At 48.6% G+C, this 17,001-nt stretch overlaps 1 protein-coding gene across 8 annotated transcripts in view; it reads right to left on the bottom strand.

Annotated features, from left to right (window-relative positions):
- The window catches only part of LOC140390043 (coiled-coil domain-containing protein 148-like), a 301,551-nt gene that overhangs the window by 53,332 nt on the left and 231,218 nt on the right, over positions 1-17,001 (bottom strand). For all 8 annotated transcript variants that reach the window (XM_072474916.1, XM_072474899.1, XM_072474930.1 and 5 more), the window contains 3 exons: positions 7,643-7,761; positions 2,995-3,112; positions 839-979 (listed from right to left, as the gene is read on the bottom strand). In XM_072474916.1, coding sequence (XP_072331017.1) covers positions 839-979; positions 2,995-3,112; positions 7,643-7,761 — 378 coding nt within the window. The remainder of the gene's footprint in view (positions 1-838; positions 980-2,994; positions 3,113-7,642; positions 7,762-17,001) is intronic.

Raw genomic sequence — 17,001 nt, 5'->3', positions numbered from 1 at the left:
TTTCCATGGCTCCGGTGATGAGAATGTCGTCCAAGTAGACTGCCACATGTGGCAGACCTCTGGGGAAGTTCTCCATGACGCATTGGAAAATTGCGCAAGACGGTGATATTCCAAATGGCAACACTGTATTTTCATAGAGGTCACTGTGGCTACTAAAGGGAAGGAGGAACTCGTGGGGCAGCATTATGACACAATGGTTAGCACTGCTAACTGACAGCGCCAAGGACACGGGTTCAATTCTGGCCCTACTGCCTGTGTGGAATTTGTATGTTCTCCCTGTGTCTGCGAGGGTGCTCCAGTTTCATTCCACAATCCAAAGATGTGCAGGTTAGATGGATTGGCCATGCTAAATTGCCCCTTGGTGTCTAAGGATGCGCAAGTTAGGTTACAGGTTTACACTAGGGCAGGGTGGCCTCAGTCCGGTGCTTTTTCAGAGGGTCAGTGCAGACTCGATGGGCCGAATGGCCTCCTTCTGCATTGTAGGGATTCTATGATCCTTCTCCTTCTGTAAGACCATCCTTAAAATACAAGTTTTTGAGCAGCTTTTCATCACCCTTTCTTCTTTAGCACAGCTTTTTTTTAATAATGCGTCTGCGAAGTAGCTTGGGACATATTTCTAAGTTAAATATCTGTGTTTATATATTCTATAGAATTGCAAATTACTATTGCTAATCTAAAGCGCAAAAGCTAGCAGGACAATACTGTAAGGAAATAGTACAAAGATTTTGAGAAAAAGTCCAGTTGTTTAATTTTAAATAGTGGCCGCTGGAGTTAATCTACCACACATATAGCCTGAACAAGCAGTATTTTATATCATGGAAATGCGAATGTACTATACCTGTTTATCAGTGTACGTAGACAAATAAAATAGTGGCTTTTGGGGGAGAAATTCTTCTTGTGTCCCAATTCCAATTCGAGCTTTTGATGCTTCTGTGTCACTCATCATCCTGACAGGATCAAATTGAGCAGTGACAGCAAACTGTGAAAACAATTTACCTATGAGTTTCAATTCAGTGACTATGATATTTACTTGCTATGTGCTCTATAAATATAGCATTTCAATGGTTTATTGGAATCATAAGTTATAGAGTCAAAAGAGTCCACAGCACAGAAACGGCCCTTCAGTCCATCGCATCTTCGCCAGTCAGGAACAACAACCTAACTATACTAATTCCATTTTCCAGAACTTGGCCCATAGCCTTGTATAGCTTGGCATTGCAAGTGCACATCTAAATACTTCCTAAATGTTAAGAGGGTCTCTGCCTCCACCACCCTTTCAGGCAGCGAGTTCCAGACTCCCCCCACCCTCTGGCTGAAAAACTTGTTCTTCACATCCCCTCTAAACCTCCTACCCCTTACCTTAAATCTATGCCCATTCTCATTGATCCCTCCACTCAGGGGAAACGTTTCTCCCTGTCTACTCTATCCATGCCCTTCATAATTTTATACATCTCAATCATGTCCCCCTTCAGTCTCATCTCATCTACTCCAAGGAATACAACCTCAATCTATCCAATCTCTCTTCAGAGCTAAAACTCTCCAGCCCAGGCAACATCCAATAAATCTCCTCTGCTTTGCACCCTTTCAAGTGCTAGCACATCCCTCCTATAATGTGGATCCCAGAACTACACACAATACTTTACCTGTGACCTAACCAACGTTTTATATAGTTCTAGCATAACCTCCCTGCTCTTAAACTCTATGCCTCGGTTAATAAAGGAAAATATACTATATGCCTTCTTAACCACTGTATCCGCCTGCTCTGCTACCTTAAGGGACCGATATACACACACAACAAACTCCCTCTGATGGTCGGTGCTTCCTAGGGTCCTGCCGTTCATCATGTATGTAATTGCCTTGTTTATCCTGTAACGTATGTCACCGGACACATATCCAAATTGAATTCTATTGGCCACTGATCAGCCTATCTGACCAGCCCGTCTATATCCTGTTGTAAAGGAAGGCTATCATCCTCACGATTTACCACCCATCCTGCATTCATGTCTAAATTATTGATAGAAACCACAAACAGCAAGGTCCTCAACACTGATCCCTGCGACACCCCACTGGACACAGACTTCCAGAGGGAAAAACACCCCTCGACCATCACCCACTGCTTCCTGCCACTCAGCCAATTCTGGATCCAATTTGTTAAATTTCCTTAGATCCCATGGGCTTTTACCTTCACTATCAGTCTCCCATGTGGGACCTTATCAAAAGCCTTGCTGAGTTCCAAGTAGACTGCATCAGATACATTTCCCTCATCTACATACCTGGTCACCTCTTTGAAAAATGTAATCAAATTGGTCAGATATTACCTCCCCTTAACATAACCATGCTGACTATCGATTAATTCCTGCTTCTCTAAATGCAGATTAATTCCGTCTTTCAGAATTGCTTCCAATAGTTTCCCCACCACTGAGGTTAGACTGACTGGCCTGTAGTTTCCTGGTTTATTCCTTCGGCCCTTCTTGAATAATGGTACCACATTGGCTATCCTCCAGTCCTCTGGCCTGGGCATGACTCTCGCCCCCAGATGGTTGTACTCGGCGGGGACCATTTGTCAGGTCCTCATTTGGAAAAAGCGATTGTAAATACTGGCAATATGACATCACGCCAGCAGGGGGGAAACATGGCAGGATGATACTGCAAGTGAGCCCTCTAATGATTCACTAATATATGGCGGTGGGGTTCCTGACCTGTCATGACGGGACTCCTGTGGTATTCTCCATCCCCACCAACTTTCCTGCTCGCCAAAATCGTGGATGGAGAATCCCAGCTCCCATGAAAAAAGAAAATCAAACTACGCATCTTAATGTCTGTGTGAGGCTTTGATTTGTTGTCCTCACACACAAATTCAATTCAGCATCTTAGTTGGCTGACTGGTTAATGTACATGTTTCACCATCATGCATTTATTTGAAATAAAATTAATTAAATAAAAATAAGACTTTATGCGAGTTCAAGAATTTGATGTAGAAAAATAAATCAGTACCTTTTGCCAGTAAGCATCAAGATGTTTTTGTCGTTCTTCTTCCTCTTGCATTTGTTGCAAAATGAATGCTTTCTTTTCTAGACGACGTTTCTGCAGCAACTCCTGTCTGTGTTTCACTCTATCATTAACAATACAATATATAGTTAGCACTTATGCAATCTCCTGTTAATAAATTCAATGATAATAAGTCAGTTATGTTGCCAGCTAGTGAAATAGATGTCAGCCATTCAAACAGTTATTTACCTCCTGCCCAGGAAATAGACATTTGTATTTGGTATGGTTCTCTTGTCAGTAATCAACGTTTCTTTATATTCCTTCTGTGTGGATGATAGTGTTTAGTGGAGAAGTTGTTTTCAAGGCAATCCCAAAGATTTTTTCCACTATCTGATTTAATGATTTTGGTTACATTGGAGTAGGGCATCTCAATAAACCTGTTCAATTTCACACATGATTAAATATTTCTCCAAGCTATTAAGTGGCCCTTGAATCACTGATCTCGGCCACATCCTGAAATGCATGCTCAATGCAATTAACACTTATAATTTTTTGACCAAACCAATCATCTTTTTCCCCATTTGAAAAAAACAATCTCAATATGGTGGAAATTAAAATACAGGTGGAGGTGAGAAGGTAAATCAAACATTAGTGTTTTGTGCTTAAACAAAGGAGATTATAATGGGATGAGAGAAGAACCAGCTAAGGTCGACTGGGAGTAAAGACTTTATGGTGAAACAGTTGAGGAACAGTGGAGAACCTTCCAAGCGATTTTTCACAGTGCTCAATAGAAAGAGGGAAAATTGACTGTGGATATCTAAGGAAATAAGGGAGAGTATCAAATTGAAGAAAAAAGCATACAAAGTGGCATAGATTAGTGGGAGACTAGAGGATTGGGAAATATGTAGTGGGCAACAGAAAGCTACTAAAAACGCTATAAAGAGTAAGATAGATTATGAGAGTAAACCTGCTCAGAATATAAAAACAGATAGTAAAAGTTTCTACAAATATATAAAACAAAAAAGAGTGGATAAGGTAAATATTGGTCCTTTAGAGGATGAGAAGGGCGATTTCATAATGAGAGATGAGGAAATGGCTGAGGAACTGATCAGGTTTTTTGGGTCGGTCTTCACTGTGGAAGAGACAAATAACATGCCGGTGACTGATGGAAATGAGGCTATGACAGGTGAGGACCTTGAGACGATTGTTATCACTAAGGAGGTCGTGATGGGCAAGCTAATGGGGCTAAACGTAGACAAGTCTCCTGGCCCTATTAGAATGCATCCCAGAGTACTAAAAGATATGGCTTGGGAAATTGCAAATGCACTAATGATAATTTACCAAAATTCACTAGACTCTGGGGTGGTCCCGGCAGCTTGGAAATTAGCAAACGTGACACCACTGTTTAAAAAAGGAGGTAGGCAGAAAGTGGGTAATTATAGGCCAGTTAGCTTAACTTCAGTAGTAGTTAAGATGCTGGAATCTATCATCAAGGAAGAAATAATGAGGCACCTGGATGGAAATTGTCCCATTGGACAGACGCAGCATGGGTTCATAAAGGGCAGGTCGTGCTTAACTAATTTAGTGGAATTTTTTGAGGACATTACCGGTGCGGTAGATAACGGGGAGCAAATGGTTGTGGTAAATCTGGATTTCCAGAAAGTTTTTGACAAGGTGCCACACAAAGGGTTGCTGCATAAGATAAAGATGCATTGCATTAAGGGTAAAGTAGTAGCATGGATAGAGTATTGGTTAATTAATAGAAAGCAAAGAGTGGGGATTAATGGGTGTTTCTCTGGTTGGCAATTAGTAGCAGTGGTGTCCCTCAAGGATCAGTGTTGGGCCCACAATTGTTCACAATTTACATAGATGATTTGGAGTTGGGGACCACGTGCAATGTGTCCAAGTTTGCAGACGACACTAATGAGTGGTAAAGCAAAAAGTGCAGAGGATACTGGAAGTCTGCAGAGGGATTTGGATAGGTTAAGTGAATGGGCTAAGGTCTGGCAGATGGAATACAATGTTGACAAATGTGAGGTAATCCATTTTGGTAGGAGTAACAGCAAAAGGGATTATTATTTAAATGATAAAATATTAAAACATGCTGCTGTGCAAAGAGACCTGGGTGTGCTATTGCATGAGTCACAAAAAGTTAGTTTACAGGTTCAACAGGTGATTAAAAAGACAAATGGAATTTTGTCCTTCATTGCTAGAGGGGTGGAGTTTAAGACTAGGGAAGTTATGCTGCAACTGTATAAGGTGTTAGTGAGGCCACTCCTAGAGTATTGTGTTTAGTTTTGGTCTCCTTACCTAAGAAAGGACGTTCTGGCGGTAGAGGGTGTGCAGAGGGGATTCAGTAGGTTAATCCCAGAGCTGAGGAGGTTGGGAAACGAGGAGAGGTTGAGTAGACTGGGACTGTACTCGTTGGAATTTAGAAGGATGCGAGGGGATCTTATAGAAACATATAAAATTATGAAGGGAATAGACAGGATAGATGTCGGCAGGTTGTTTCCACTGGCGGGTGAAAGCAGAACGAGGGGGCACAGCCTCAAAATAATGGGAAGTAGATTTAGGAGTGAGTTTAGGAGGAACTTCTTCACCCAAAGGGTTGTGATCTATGAAATTCCCTGCCCAGTGAAGCAGTTGAGGCTCCTTCATTAAATGTTTTTAAGATAAAGATAGATAGTTTTTTGAAGAATAAAGGGATTAAGGGTTATGGTGTGCGGGCCAGAAAGTGGAGCTGAGTCCACAAAAGATCAGCCATGATCTCATTGAATGGGGGAGCAGGCTCGAGTGGCCAGATGGCCTACTCCTGCTCCTAGTTCTTATGTTCTTATGTTCCACAGTGGGAAACAAACTGCATTGAAAATTGATTAGAAAAATAAAGAGCACACGATTCAGCGGACAAAAGTTAAAGTCCGCTTTGGGGCGCACTTGGCGGGGTGCTTCTCGGCAGCGCTGAGAATCACTCCGTTATTCAACGGTACTTTGCCATGTTTTATGGCCTTTGGGAATTTCTCCCCATCGAAGTCACACTTTATGCGATTTTAGCTGAGCTCACCAGCAGGAACGGCTTCTCGAAGTTAGGGCCACCATTTTGAACGGCAGCTCCGATCTTTCCCTCCCGCTCCAGGCTTCCGCCCACCTCCCATGCTTTATTGACCTTGTTGAGGCCCCTGGAACCCCCTCCAATGGGCTAGGCCCCCCCCCCCCCCGGTCTAACCACTTGTGGTGCCAACTTGGCAGCTGGGCAGTGCTACCCGGGCACTCGGGCAGTGGCAGGTTAACAATGCCAGGGTACCTGGGTGACACTGACAGGGTGCCAGGCTGGGGTGTCAAGGTGTCCAGGTGCCAGGGTACTACCCTGCCCTGTCACCAACCACCTAGGGATCTACAATGGCCTGCAAGATCCCCCGAGGTGCCATCACACCTGGTTCACATTTGTGGAGACCAGTGCTAAACGGCACCCTGTCGAGGACTCGCATGCGCGGCCATTGACTTCTGGGCGCCGGGTGAAAGTCGCTTTGGGTACTTAAATGAGCCTAATGGCTAATTGAATTCTGCAGACCTGGGTATTACCCAGTGAGGATGAGATCCCGGTTGCTTCGGTAGAGCGAGTCGGGTGAGATGTGATCGGCCGGTCTCCCGGCACGGAAAACGGTTTGGGGTGCTCCCGGGATTCACCTGGCGCGCCAGATCCGTGCCGGGCAAACATCCCAAAATCTTTTACTCCATTGATTACTAAAGAGAGAAAAGGCCAATCACATCCCCATTGAGAAACTTGGGGCGGTATTCTCTCCCCCCACACCGGGTGGGCGAATCGCCGGGACGCCGCGCGAGTAGCGGCACGACACCCTGACACCTGCACGCGATTCTCCCACCCCCCAAAACCAGCGGCGCGAGAATTGCGCCGGGCCGCTCGGAGAATCGCTGCAAACGGCGAGCGGCGATTCTCCGGCCTGGATGGGCCGAGCGGCCGGGAAACAAATTGACAGTCCTGCCGGTGTCATTCACCCCTGGTTGCTGCCGGCGGGAACTGTGCGGGAACGCTGGGGGTGCGGCCTGTGGGGGGGGAGGGGGGCTCCTTCACCGGGGGGGGGGGGGGGGGGGGGGGGCCTCCGATGGGGTCTGGCCCGCGAGCGGGGCCCACCGATCGGCTGGCCGGACTCTCCCTCTCCGGGCCTACCTCCTTCCGCGGCCGGCCCCAGAACCCCGGCGCCATGTTTGTGATGGGCCAGCGCGCGTAAGAAGTTTGCCGCGCATGCGCAGGATGGCGTGGCCCAACTGCGCATGCGCAGGAATGAGCTGCCCCAACTGCCCATGCGTGGATTGGCGCAGCGCCCATTTGGCACTGCGTAAGGATGCTGGAGCAGCGTGAACCGCTCCAGCGCCGTGCTGGCCCCCTATGGGGCCGGAATAGGTCATGCCCGGGCCCTGTTCCCACCGTCATGAAACGCGACGACGTTCACGGCGGCACGGGCACTTAGTCCCGGGAGCGGAGAATCCTGCCCAAGGTCTATGTGCATCTCTATAGTGCGACAGATAAATTTGAATTTTGGTATGTTGTTCACAACAGAGGTATAAGCAATCGCCTTGAAAAACAAAGACATGGAGAAGGGAGCATTTAACTCAAGAACTAACAAATCATCCTTACCTTTCTCTGTCCTTTTCAGCTTGCTCTGCCATTTCATTTTTCAATTCTTCGAGTCTCTGCTTGTGCCTTTGTTCTAACTCTTCCCTTTTCCATTGCTTCTCAGCATAGTATTGCTTAATCTAAAGACAGACAGATGAACCTTTTAGGTTGAGTGAAGTAAAATAGAACTTCAGTGTCACAGTGACCTTGGCGACTGCAAGTAGGAGACAGCCATGGAGGCATCAGGTCATTGTCAGACAAAATACAAATGTCCAAGACCAAGTGCCTGGATAGGCACTGCCTCCTACAGCCCCAGCTCTTTATCATTTGTGGGTAGCTGACTCTTGGGAAATACAATTGATGTCTTCGGCAGTGTCTTCTTCCCTTGCACCCACTCAAAGTACTCCTCTGGCCTCCTCTTAACCAAGAGCAGAAACTCCTCCTTGTTACTCTGCCCAATGTCAGAGTATCCTGCTCTCACCTGACATCCCTCCTCTGCCACTTACTGGTTCACCGGGGTTGCCTTCTGCCCACCTCTAATGCCCTAGTGAATCCAGCAGCCTCATATTCTTCTACAGTGCCCAACCAATCACTGTTCACATATGTAAGCCTCTCAGTACCATCAATGGCAACTCTGGGTCACTGGTTGTGCAGCTAAGATTAAATTTCCATTTCTCACAAATAGTGATTGCTGCATCCATAACCACCCATGGAGAGAGCTATCTACTGGCAGCAATTGAAAGGGTTAATTGGTTAAGGGAATCAGCTCGAACTGGTCTCTGCCGTACCGGGACTCAGCCAGTTCAGAACATGTAAATTCAAACACCGGGTGCGTCTAGCACTGAGTGCAGCTTTGGACAGAGTGTGGAAGTTTGGTTTGAAGAGGGAGTTTGGTGAGGAAGGGAGGGTTGTACTCCTTTACTTTTCAAACATTTTTCACCCTGTAGGAATTGGTTTCTGCTGTTCTACAGGAGAGGAGGTGAGCTGTTGGTGAGTAACTGATGAATATTCAGTATGTGGTCACGGTCTATTTTCCGGAGATTTAAATTTGTCCTGCAGTTTGCCTTGAGATTAATTAATATCCAAAAGAAAATAAATAATTGAATAAAATAATTAAGTAATTAGTTAAAGATCATAAATATGGCAGAACAAGTGATATGTCAAGGCTGCAGCACAAGAGAGTTATGGATACTAGTGTTATCCAGGGCAAGCACATCTGCAGTAGCGTGCAATTCTGGTCACCGCATTATAGGAAGGATGTGGAAGCATTGGAAAGGGTGCAGAGGAGATTTACCAGAATGTTGCCTGGTATGGAGGGAAGATCTTATGAGGAAAGGCTGAGGGACTTGAGACAGTTTTCGTTAAAGAGAAGAAGGTTAAGAGGTGACTTAATTGAGGCATACAAGATGATCAGAGAATTGGATAGGGTGGACAGTGAGAGCCTTTTTCCTCGGATGGTAATGTCTGGCACGAGGGGACATAGCTTTAAATTGAGGGGAGATAGATATAAGACAGATGTCAGAGGTAGGTTCTTTACTCAGAGAGTAGTAAGGGTGTGGAATGCCCTGCCTGCAACAGTAGTGGACTCGCCAACACTAAGGGCATTCAAATGGTCATTGGATAGACATATGGACGAAGAGGGAATAGTGTAGATGGGCTTTAAAGTGGTTTCACAGGTCGGCGCAACATCGAGGGCCGAAGGGCCTGTACTGTGCTGTTATGTTCTATGTGCGGTTTGAGGTGCTTCGACTCAGTCATTGAGCGGGAGGCTGGGCTGAGGACAATGCCACACATCAGGGAGGGAGAGAGTTACCAGGATGCTTTGTTTCAGGAGGCAGTCACACACCTTAGGAAAGAACTTTCCAGTTTGGAAAGTGGTCAGGGACGGAGAGTGAAGAGCTGCACGGTGGCACAGTGGTTAGCACTGCTGCCTTTCGGCGCTCAGGACCCGGGTTCGATCCCGGCCCCGGGTCACTGTACATGTGGAGTTTTCCCATTCTCCCCATGTCTGCATGGATCTCACCCTCACAACCAAAAGATGTGCAGGGTAGGTGGCCGGGTGCGGCTATGCAGAGCTAGGTCGCATATTCGGCAGCTCCTGCTTGGAACGGACTTTTGGGCTCGTTACAGGGCCCCCACGGCATTTGTTTGACATTTCCCGGTGTGGGAAGAAGGCTGCGATATTCCCCCGACAGTGTCCCCCAGGAAGGGTATGTCTCTTGGTTGCCAGACACACGCAGAAACAGTAAAAGATTTGGCTGCAACTGCAGGATAAACAGGGCCTCTTCCAGCATGCAGGCGGGGGAAGGGCAAGCTTAAAGCTGCAAGCTGACCTGAGGGCCTGTATCAAAAGTGAATTCTAGCAGCAGAGGGAACAACTGTGAAAAGACCTCATCAAGGCCACTGAAGGGACTTCCGGTTGCGGTGATGCCTAGCTAGCCGCACGCTTCGGCGGCTCCAGCTCCGACGGACCTTCGGGCTCTTTTAAGAGCCCCAACGGGGAATTTTTCGACCACGCAACCCGGTGTGGGGTGTGTGAGAAGGGAGTCCCCCCCCAAACGAAGGAGGAAAAAACCGGCGGCGGCGGCTGCAGCGCGAGGAATCGTCGACCAAAGGGTCAGAAAGAGAGAAGTACAAGATGGCGGCGGAGAAAGCGCAGGCGACATGGGGGCCTGAGCAGGATGAAATTGTGAGACGGTGCGTGGAGCTGCTGAAGAGGGAGGTGCTGACCCCGTTGCTACAGGCAATTGAGGGGCTCAAGGAGACATTAAAGACCCAGGAGACAGAGCTCCGTGTGGTGGAGCAGAAGGTGACAGATATTGAGGACGAGATCCTGGGCCTGGCGGTTAAGACACAGACGCACGAGGCACTTCATAAAAAGTGTACTAAAAGGATCGAAGCCCTAGAAAATGGAGCGCGAAGGAAGAACCTTCGGATACTGGGTCTCCCTGAGGGTGTGGAAGGAGTGGACTGTGGAGCGTACGCAAGTACGATGCTGAGCTCACTGATGGGTGCTGAGGCCCCTACGGGCCCCTTGGAGGTGGAGTGGGCAAATCGGATTCCGGCGAGAAGACCAAAAGCGGGAGAACCACCCAGGGCGATAATCGTGCGCTTTTACCGCCTTAAGGATAGAGAAGAGGTCCTGAGATGGGCTAAAAAGGTGCGGAGTAGCAGATGGGAGAATGCAGTGGTACGGGTATACCAGGATTGGAGTGCGGAGGTGGCGAGAAGGAGGGCGAGCTTCAACCGAGCCAAAGAGGTGTTGCATAAAAGGAAGGTGAAGTTCGGGATGCTGCAGCCGGCAAGACTATGGGTCACGTATCAGGAGAGACACCATTATTTCGAGACGGCGGAGGAAGCATGGACCTTCATCAAAGAAGAGAAATTGGATCGGAACTTAGGGACTGATGCTGCAGGAAATGTTATTGTTAATGTTACGGTGGAAGTTAATTGAGAAGTAAACAGGGAAGGGGGGAGACATTGGGGAAATGTGGGCGCCGGTGAGGGGGGAAAGACGGGACATAGTTGGAGAATGGGAAAGGGGAGGGGGAGGGGAAAGGGAGCTGCGCCATAAGAGGCGGGTCAGGTAAAGGGATGTTCCCGCACCAGAAAGAATAAGGCGGGAAGACAGGCGCAAGGCGGATGGGAGTTCCCCACACGGGGGGGGGGTCGAGGAGTGAGGAGGAGTAGCTGGGGTCAGTTGAAGTCAGCTGACTTACAGAAGTAATATGGGGGGAGCAATCATGCTAGAAAGAGATCTAGCGGGGAGGGGGGGAGGGAGGGGGAGGGGGGGGGGGACAAGTGGGTTGCTGCTGCTGAAATCCAAAAGGAAATGGCTAAAGAGTGGGTGGGCGGGGATGGTGTGCGACGCTGGGGGAGCGAGCGGGAGCGCGGAGGCGGGATATGAGACTGGCCTAGAGAAGGTAATGGCTAGTCGACACGGGAGGGGGGCAGGTAGCCCCCTAGTGAGGCTGATCACGTGGAACGTGAGAGGCCTGAACGGACCGATAAAAAGGGCCAGAGTGCTCGCGCATTTGAAAGGACTAAGGGCAGACGTGGGTATGCTCTAAGAGACGCACCTAAAGGTGGCGGACCAAGTTAGGCTAAGGAAAGGATGGGTGGGACAGGTGTTCCACTCAGGACTGGACGCAAAGAATAGAGGGGTGGCCATTTTGGTGGGGAAACGGGTAGCATTTGAAGCAAAGAACATCGTAGCAGATAGCGGAGGTAGATATGTAATGGTGAGTGGCAGGCTGGAGGGAATGGAGGTCGTGTTGGTTAACGTGTATGCCCCAAACTGGGACGATGCGGGATTTATGAGACGGATGCTGGGGCGTATACCGGACCTGGAGGTAGGAAACTTGATTTTAGGAGGGGACTTTAATACGGTGCTGGACCCGGGGCTAGATAGATCCAGCTCAAGGACCGGAAGAAGGCCGGCAGCGGCCAAGGTACTTAAGGGGTTTATGGACCAAATGGGGGGAGTGGATCCATGGCGATTTCTTAGACCTAGGGCTAGGGAGTTTTCCTTCTTCTCCCATGTCCATAAAGTGTACTCCCGGATAGATTTTTTTGTTTTGGGAAGGTCGTTGATCTCTAGGGTGGAAGAAGATGAGTGCTCAGCCATAGCGGTTTCGGATCATGCCCCACATTGGGTGGACCTGGAATTAGGAGAGGAAAGGGAGCAGAGAACACTCTGGCGATTAGATGTGGGACTGATGGCGGATGAGGGAGTGTGTGCAAGAGTGCGGGGGTGTATTGAGAGATATCTGGAGGTCAATGACGACGGCGAGGTCCCTGTGGGAGTGGTATGGGAAGCACTAAAAGCGGTGGTCAGAGGAGAGCTGATCTCCATTGGGGCCCACAAAAGGAAAACAGAGGCCAAGGAAAGGGAAAGATTACTGGGGTAGATTTTAAGGGTGGATAGGGAATTTGCAGAGACCCCGGAGGAGGAATTGTACAGGGAGAGGAGACGACTCCAGGCGGAATTTGACCTTCTGACCACCAGAAAGGCGGAGGTACTGTGGAGGAAGGCACAGGGGAGGAGGTATGAATATGGGGAAAAGGCGAGTCGCCTGTTGGCTCATCAATTGCGAAAGAGGGCAGCAGCGAGGGAGATAGGAGGAATTAGAGACGAAAGGGGAGACACGGTGCGAAGGGCAGGAAAGATAAATGAGGTATTCAAGACCTTCTATGAGGAACTGTATAGGTCTCAACCCCCAGAGGGAGAGGAGGGGATGCGGCAGTTCCTGGACCAATTGAGGTTCCCGAAAGTGGAGGAGCGGGGGGGTGGTAGGCCTGGGGGCACCGATTGGGGTGGACGAGGTTATTAAGGGACTGGGAAGCATGCAAGCAGGGAAGGCCCCAGGACCAGACGGGTTCCCGGTGGAGTATTACAGAAAATATGTAGACTTGTTGGCCCCGTCGATGGTGAGGACGTTCAATGAGGCCAGGAAAGGGGAGACTCTACCCCCGACGATGTCGGAGGCGACGATATCGTTAATTTTGAAGAGGGATAAAGATCCGTTGCAGTGCGGGTCCTATAGACCCATTTCATTATTGAACGTGGACGCCAAATTGTTGGCAAAGGTACTGGCATCGAGGATAGAGGACTGTGTCCCGGGGGTGGTGCACGAAGACCAGACAGGGTTCGTAAAAGGGAGACAACTGAATGTTAACGTGCAACGACTATTAGGGGTGATAATGATGCCCCCAGTGGAGGGGGAGGCAGAGATAGTGGCGGCAATGGACGCAGAGAAGGCATTTGATAGGGTGGGGTGGGAGTATTTATGGGAAGTGTTAAGGAGGTTTGGGTTTGGGAATGGGTTTATTGGCTGGGTTAGACTTCTTTATGGGGCTCCAACGGCAAGCGTAGTTACAGGTCGACATAGATCGGAGTATTTCCGACTATATAGGGGAACAAGACAGGGATGTCCGCTGTCTCCATTGTTGTTCGCGTTGGCAATTGAATCTCTGGGCATGGCGTTGAGAGACTCCAGGAAATGGAGAGGGGTGATTAGAGGGGGAGAAGAACACCGAGTCTCGTTATATGCGGATGACCTATTGTTATACGTGTCGGACCCAGCGGGGGGGATGATAGAGGTTATGCGAATTTTGAGGGGGTTCGGGGATTTCTCGGGGTATAGGCTAAACATGGGGAAGAGTGAATTATTTGTGATACATCCAGGGGACCAGAGTAGAGAGATAGAAGGCTTGCCTCTAAGGAAAGTGGAAAGAAACTTCCGATACCTGGGGATTCAGATCGCTAGGAGCTGGGGAACCTTGCACAGACTTAATCTGACACGGTTGGTAGAACAAATGGAGGAGGACTTCAAGAGGTGGGACATGCAGCCTCTATCGCTGGCGGGCAGGGTGCAAGCAATTAAGATGATGGTCCTCCCGAGGTTCTTATTTGTATTTCAATGTCTCCCTATACTAATCACCAAGACCTTTTTTAATAAAATAGACAGGAGCATCACGAGCTTCGTGTGGGCAGGGAAAGTTCCGAGAGTAAGGAGGGGGTTCCTTCAGCGTAGTAGGGACAGAGGAGGATTGGCACTACCGAACTTGGGCGATTACTATTGGGCCGCCAATGTGGCAATGATACGTAAATGGATGATGGAGGGTGAGGGAGCGGCGTGGGAAAGACTGGAGAGAAAGTCCTGTAAAGGGACGAGTTTAGAGGCGCTGGTGACGGCGCCGCTACCGATCTCACCTAAAAGGTTTACCACGAACCCGGTGGTGGCGGCAACATTGAATATCTGGGGACAGTGGAGGCGACAGAGAGGGGTGCGGGGAGCCCTGGTAGGGTCCCCAATCAGGAACAACAATAGGTTCGCCCCAGGAAGAATGGATGGAGGATTTCAGAGCTGGTACCAGTTGGGAATTAGGAGGGTGGGAGATTTATTTATAGATGGGACTTTTGCGAGCTTGGGAGCATTGGAGGAAAAGTATAAATTGCCCCGAGGAAATTTCTTGAGATATATGCAGGTGAGGGCATTTACTAGACAACAGGTGAGGGAATTTCCGTTGCTCCCGACACAGGGGATACAGGACAGGGTGCTTTCAGGGGTGTGGGTCGGAGAGGGCAATGTGTCAGAGATTTACCGAGAGATGAGGGAAGAGGGGGAGGAGTCGGTGGGCGAATTAAAAGGAAAGTGGGAAGAAGAACTAGGGGAGGAGATAGAGGAGGGTATTGTGGGCTGATGCCCTAAGCAGGGTAAATTCCTCTTCCTCATGCGCCAGGCTTAGCCTGATTCAATTTAAGGTGCTACATAGAGCACACATAACGGGAGCAAGATTGAGCAGGTTCTTTGGAGTGGAGGACAAATGTGGGAGGTGTGGCGGGAGCCCGGCAAACCACGCACATATGTTTTGGGCGTGCCCGGCACTGGAAGGGTATTGGAAGGGAGTGATTTCGCGGGTGGTGAAGGCCCGGGTCAAACCAGGCTGGGGGTTAGCTCTATTTGGAGTTGCGGAAGAGCCGGGAGTGCAGGAGGCGAAAGAGGCCGACGTTGTGGCCTTTGCGTCCCTAGTAGCCCGGCGCAGGATCCTACTCATGTGGAAGGAGGCGAAACCCCCCGGACTGGAGGCCTGGGTAAATGATATGGCGGGGTTCATTAAACTGGAGCAGATAAAGTTTGCCCTGAGAGGATCGGCTCAAGGGTTCACCAGGCGGTGGCAGCCATTTCTCCACTACCTAGGGGAACGTTAGAGGGAAGACAGATGACCAGCAGCAGCAACCCAGGGGGAAGGGGGAGGGAGGGGGAGGGGGGGTGGGGGTTTTAGTTTAGTTTAGGTCAAAGATAAAGGGGTTTTGTTACTTGTGAGGAGCAATTACTTGTGTATTGTTAAAAATTTCTGTATTGTTATTGTTGCGTTTGCTTTGTAAGAGGGGAAAAATTGTTGTTTGGGAAAAAAATTTCAATAAAACATATTTAAAAAAAAAAAAAGATGTGCAGGGTAGGTGGATTGGCCATGCTAAATTGCCCCTTCATTGGAAAAAAATAATTGGGCACTCTTGAATTTATCTTTTAAAAAAGGGACAGAGAATGTGACTACAGCTGAGGCAGTAGATTGTCATCTGTATGTAAAGGGCAGCACGGTAGCATAGCGGTTAGCGCAATTGCTTCACAGCTCCAGGGTCCCAGGTTCGATTCCCGGCTGGGTCACTGTCTGTGCGGAGTCTGCACGTTCTCCCCGTGTGTGCGTGGGTTTCCTCCGGGTGCTCCGGTTTCCTCCCACAGTCCAAAGATGTGCAGGTTAGGTGGATTGGCCATGCTAAATTGCCCTTAGTGTCCAAAATTGCCTTTAGTGTTGGTTCAGTGGGGTTACTGGGTTATGGGGATAGGGTGGTCTGGGCTTGGGTGGGGTGCGCTTTCCAAGGGCCGGTGCAGACTCGATGGGCCGAATGGCCTCCTTCTGTACTGTAAATTCTGTAATGTTCTGTAAATAATAATATATGTATAACTGTTGTAGTTCCAGCATCCGACCAGCAGGTGGTGCGAGTATGCAGGCACGTGACCCGAACGCACCATGTCTTCCAGGAGAAGGTGTTAGTAAGGAGTTTGTAGCACTCGATATTAGAGTAGCTCTGTAGTATCTTAGTGTAAGTTAGTGTTAGACCATTATTTCCAACTGCATTGATCTTAGATATTTTCGTAATTGGTTAGTGTAGTGTAAGTAATAAATAACTTTGTTTATAAAACAAAGTCTAATGTTCTTTGTTCCCACTACAATATCAAAATTCAACATCAGCCCAATCAAAGAACATTACATCTAGCTCAAGGGACCACATAGTTAAATTTAATAAGTATTTATTTTAATGTAATTAATTCATACTAAATTTAATTTAATGGAGCTTGCAGAAAGTGTCATAGACAGGAGTTATAGAGATATGGTCACACCCAAGGTGCAGGCAGACAGATGGGTGACCATTAAAAAGGGCAGGCAATCAGTGCAGAATCCCCCGTGGCTGTCCCCTCTCTAACAAGTATACCGTTTTGGATATTGTTGAGGGGGATAGCCTATGGGGGAAAACAACAGCAGTGGCCAGAGCAGTGGCACCAAGGCTGCTCTGTTGTTCAGCAGGGAGGGTCAAAGCGCAGAAGAGCAATAGAGATAGGGGACTCAATAGACAGAGGCACAGATAGGCACTTGTGTGGTATGAAAAGACTCCAGGATAGTGCGTTGCCTCCCTGGTGCCAGGATCTGTGATGACACTGAACGGCTGCAGGGCATCCTGAAGGGGGAGGGTGATAAGGCAGAGGTCATGGTACATGTTGGTTCCAATGACATAGGTAAATAGAGGGATGAGGTCTTACATCAAGAATTTAGGGAGTTAGGCAATAGACTAATCTCTGGATTACTCCCAACGGCAC

This window comes from Scyliorhinus torazame, chromosome 2 (assembly GCF_047496885.1).
Source record: "Scyliorhinus torazame isolate Kashiwa2021f chromosome 2, sScyTor2.1, whole genome shotgun sequence".
Taxonomy (NCBI): Eukaryota; Metazoa; Chordata; class Chondrichthyes; order Carcharhiniformes; family Scyliorhinidae; genus Scyliorhinus; species Scyliorhinus torazame.
The sequence above is the reverse complement of the archived record's forward strand: the minus strand, read 5'-3'. Positions and strand labels throughout refer to the sequence as shown.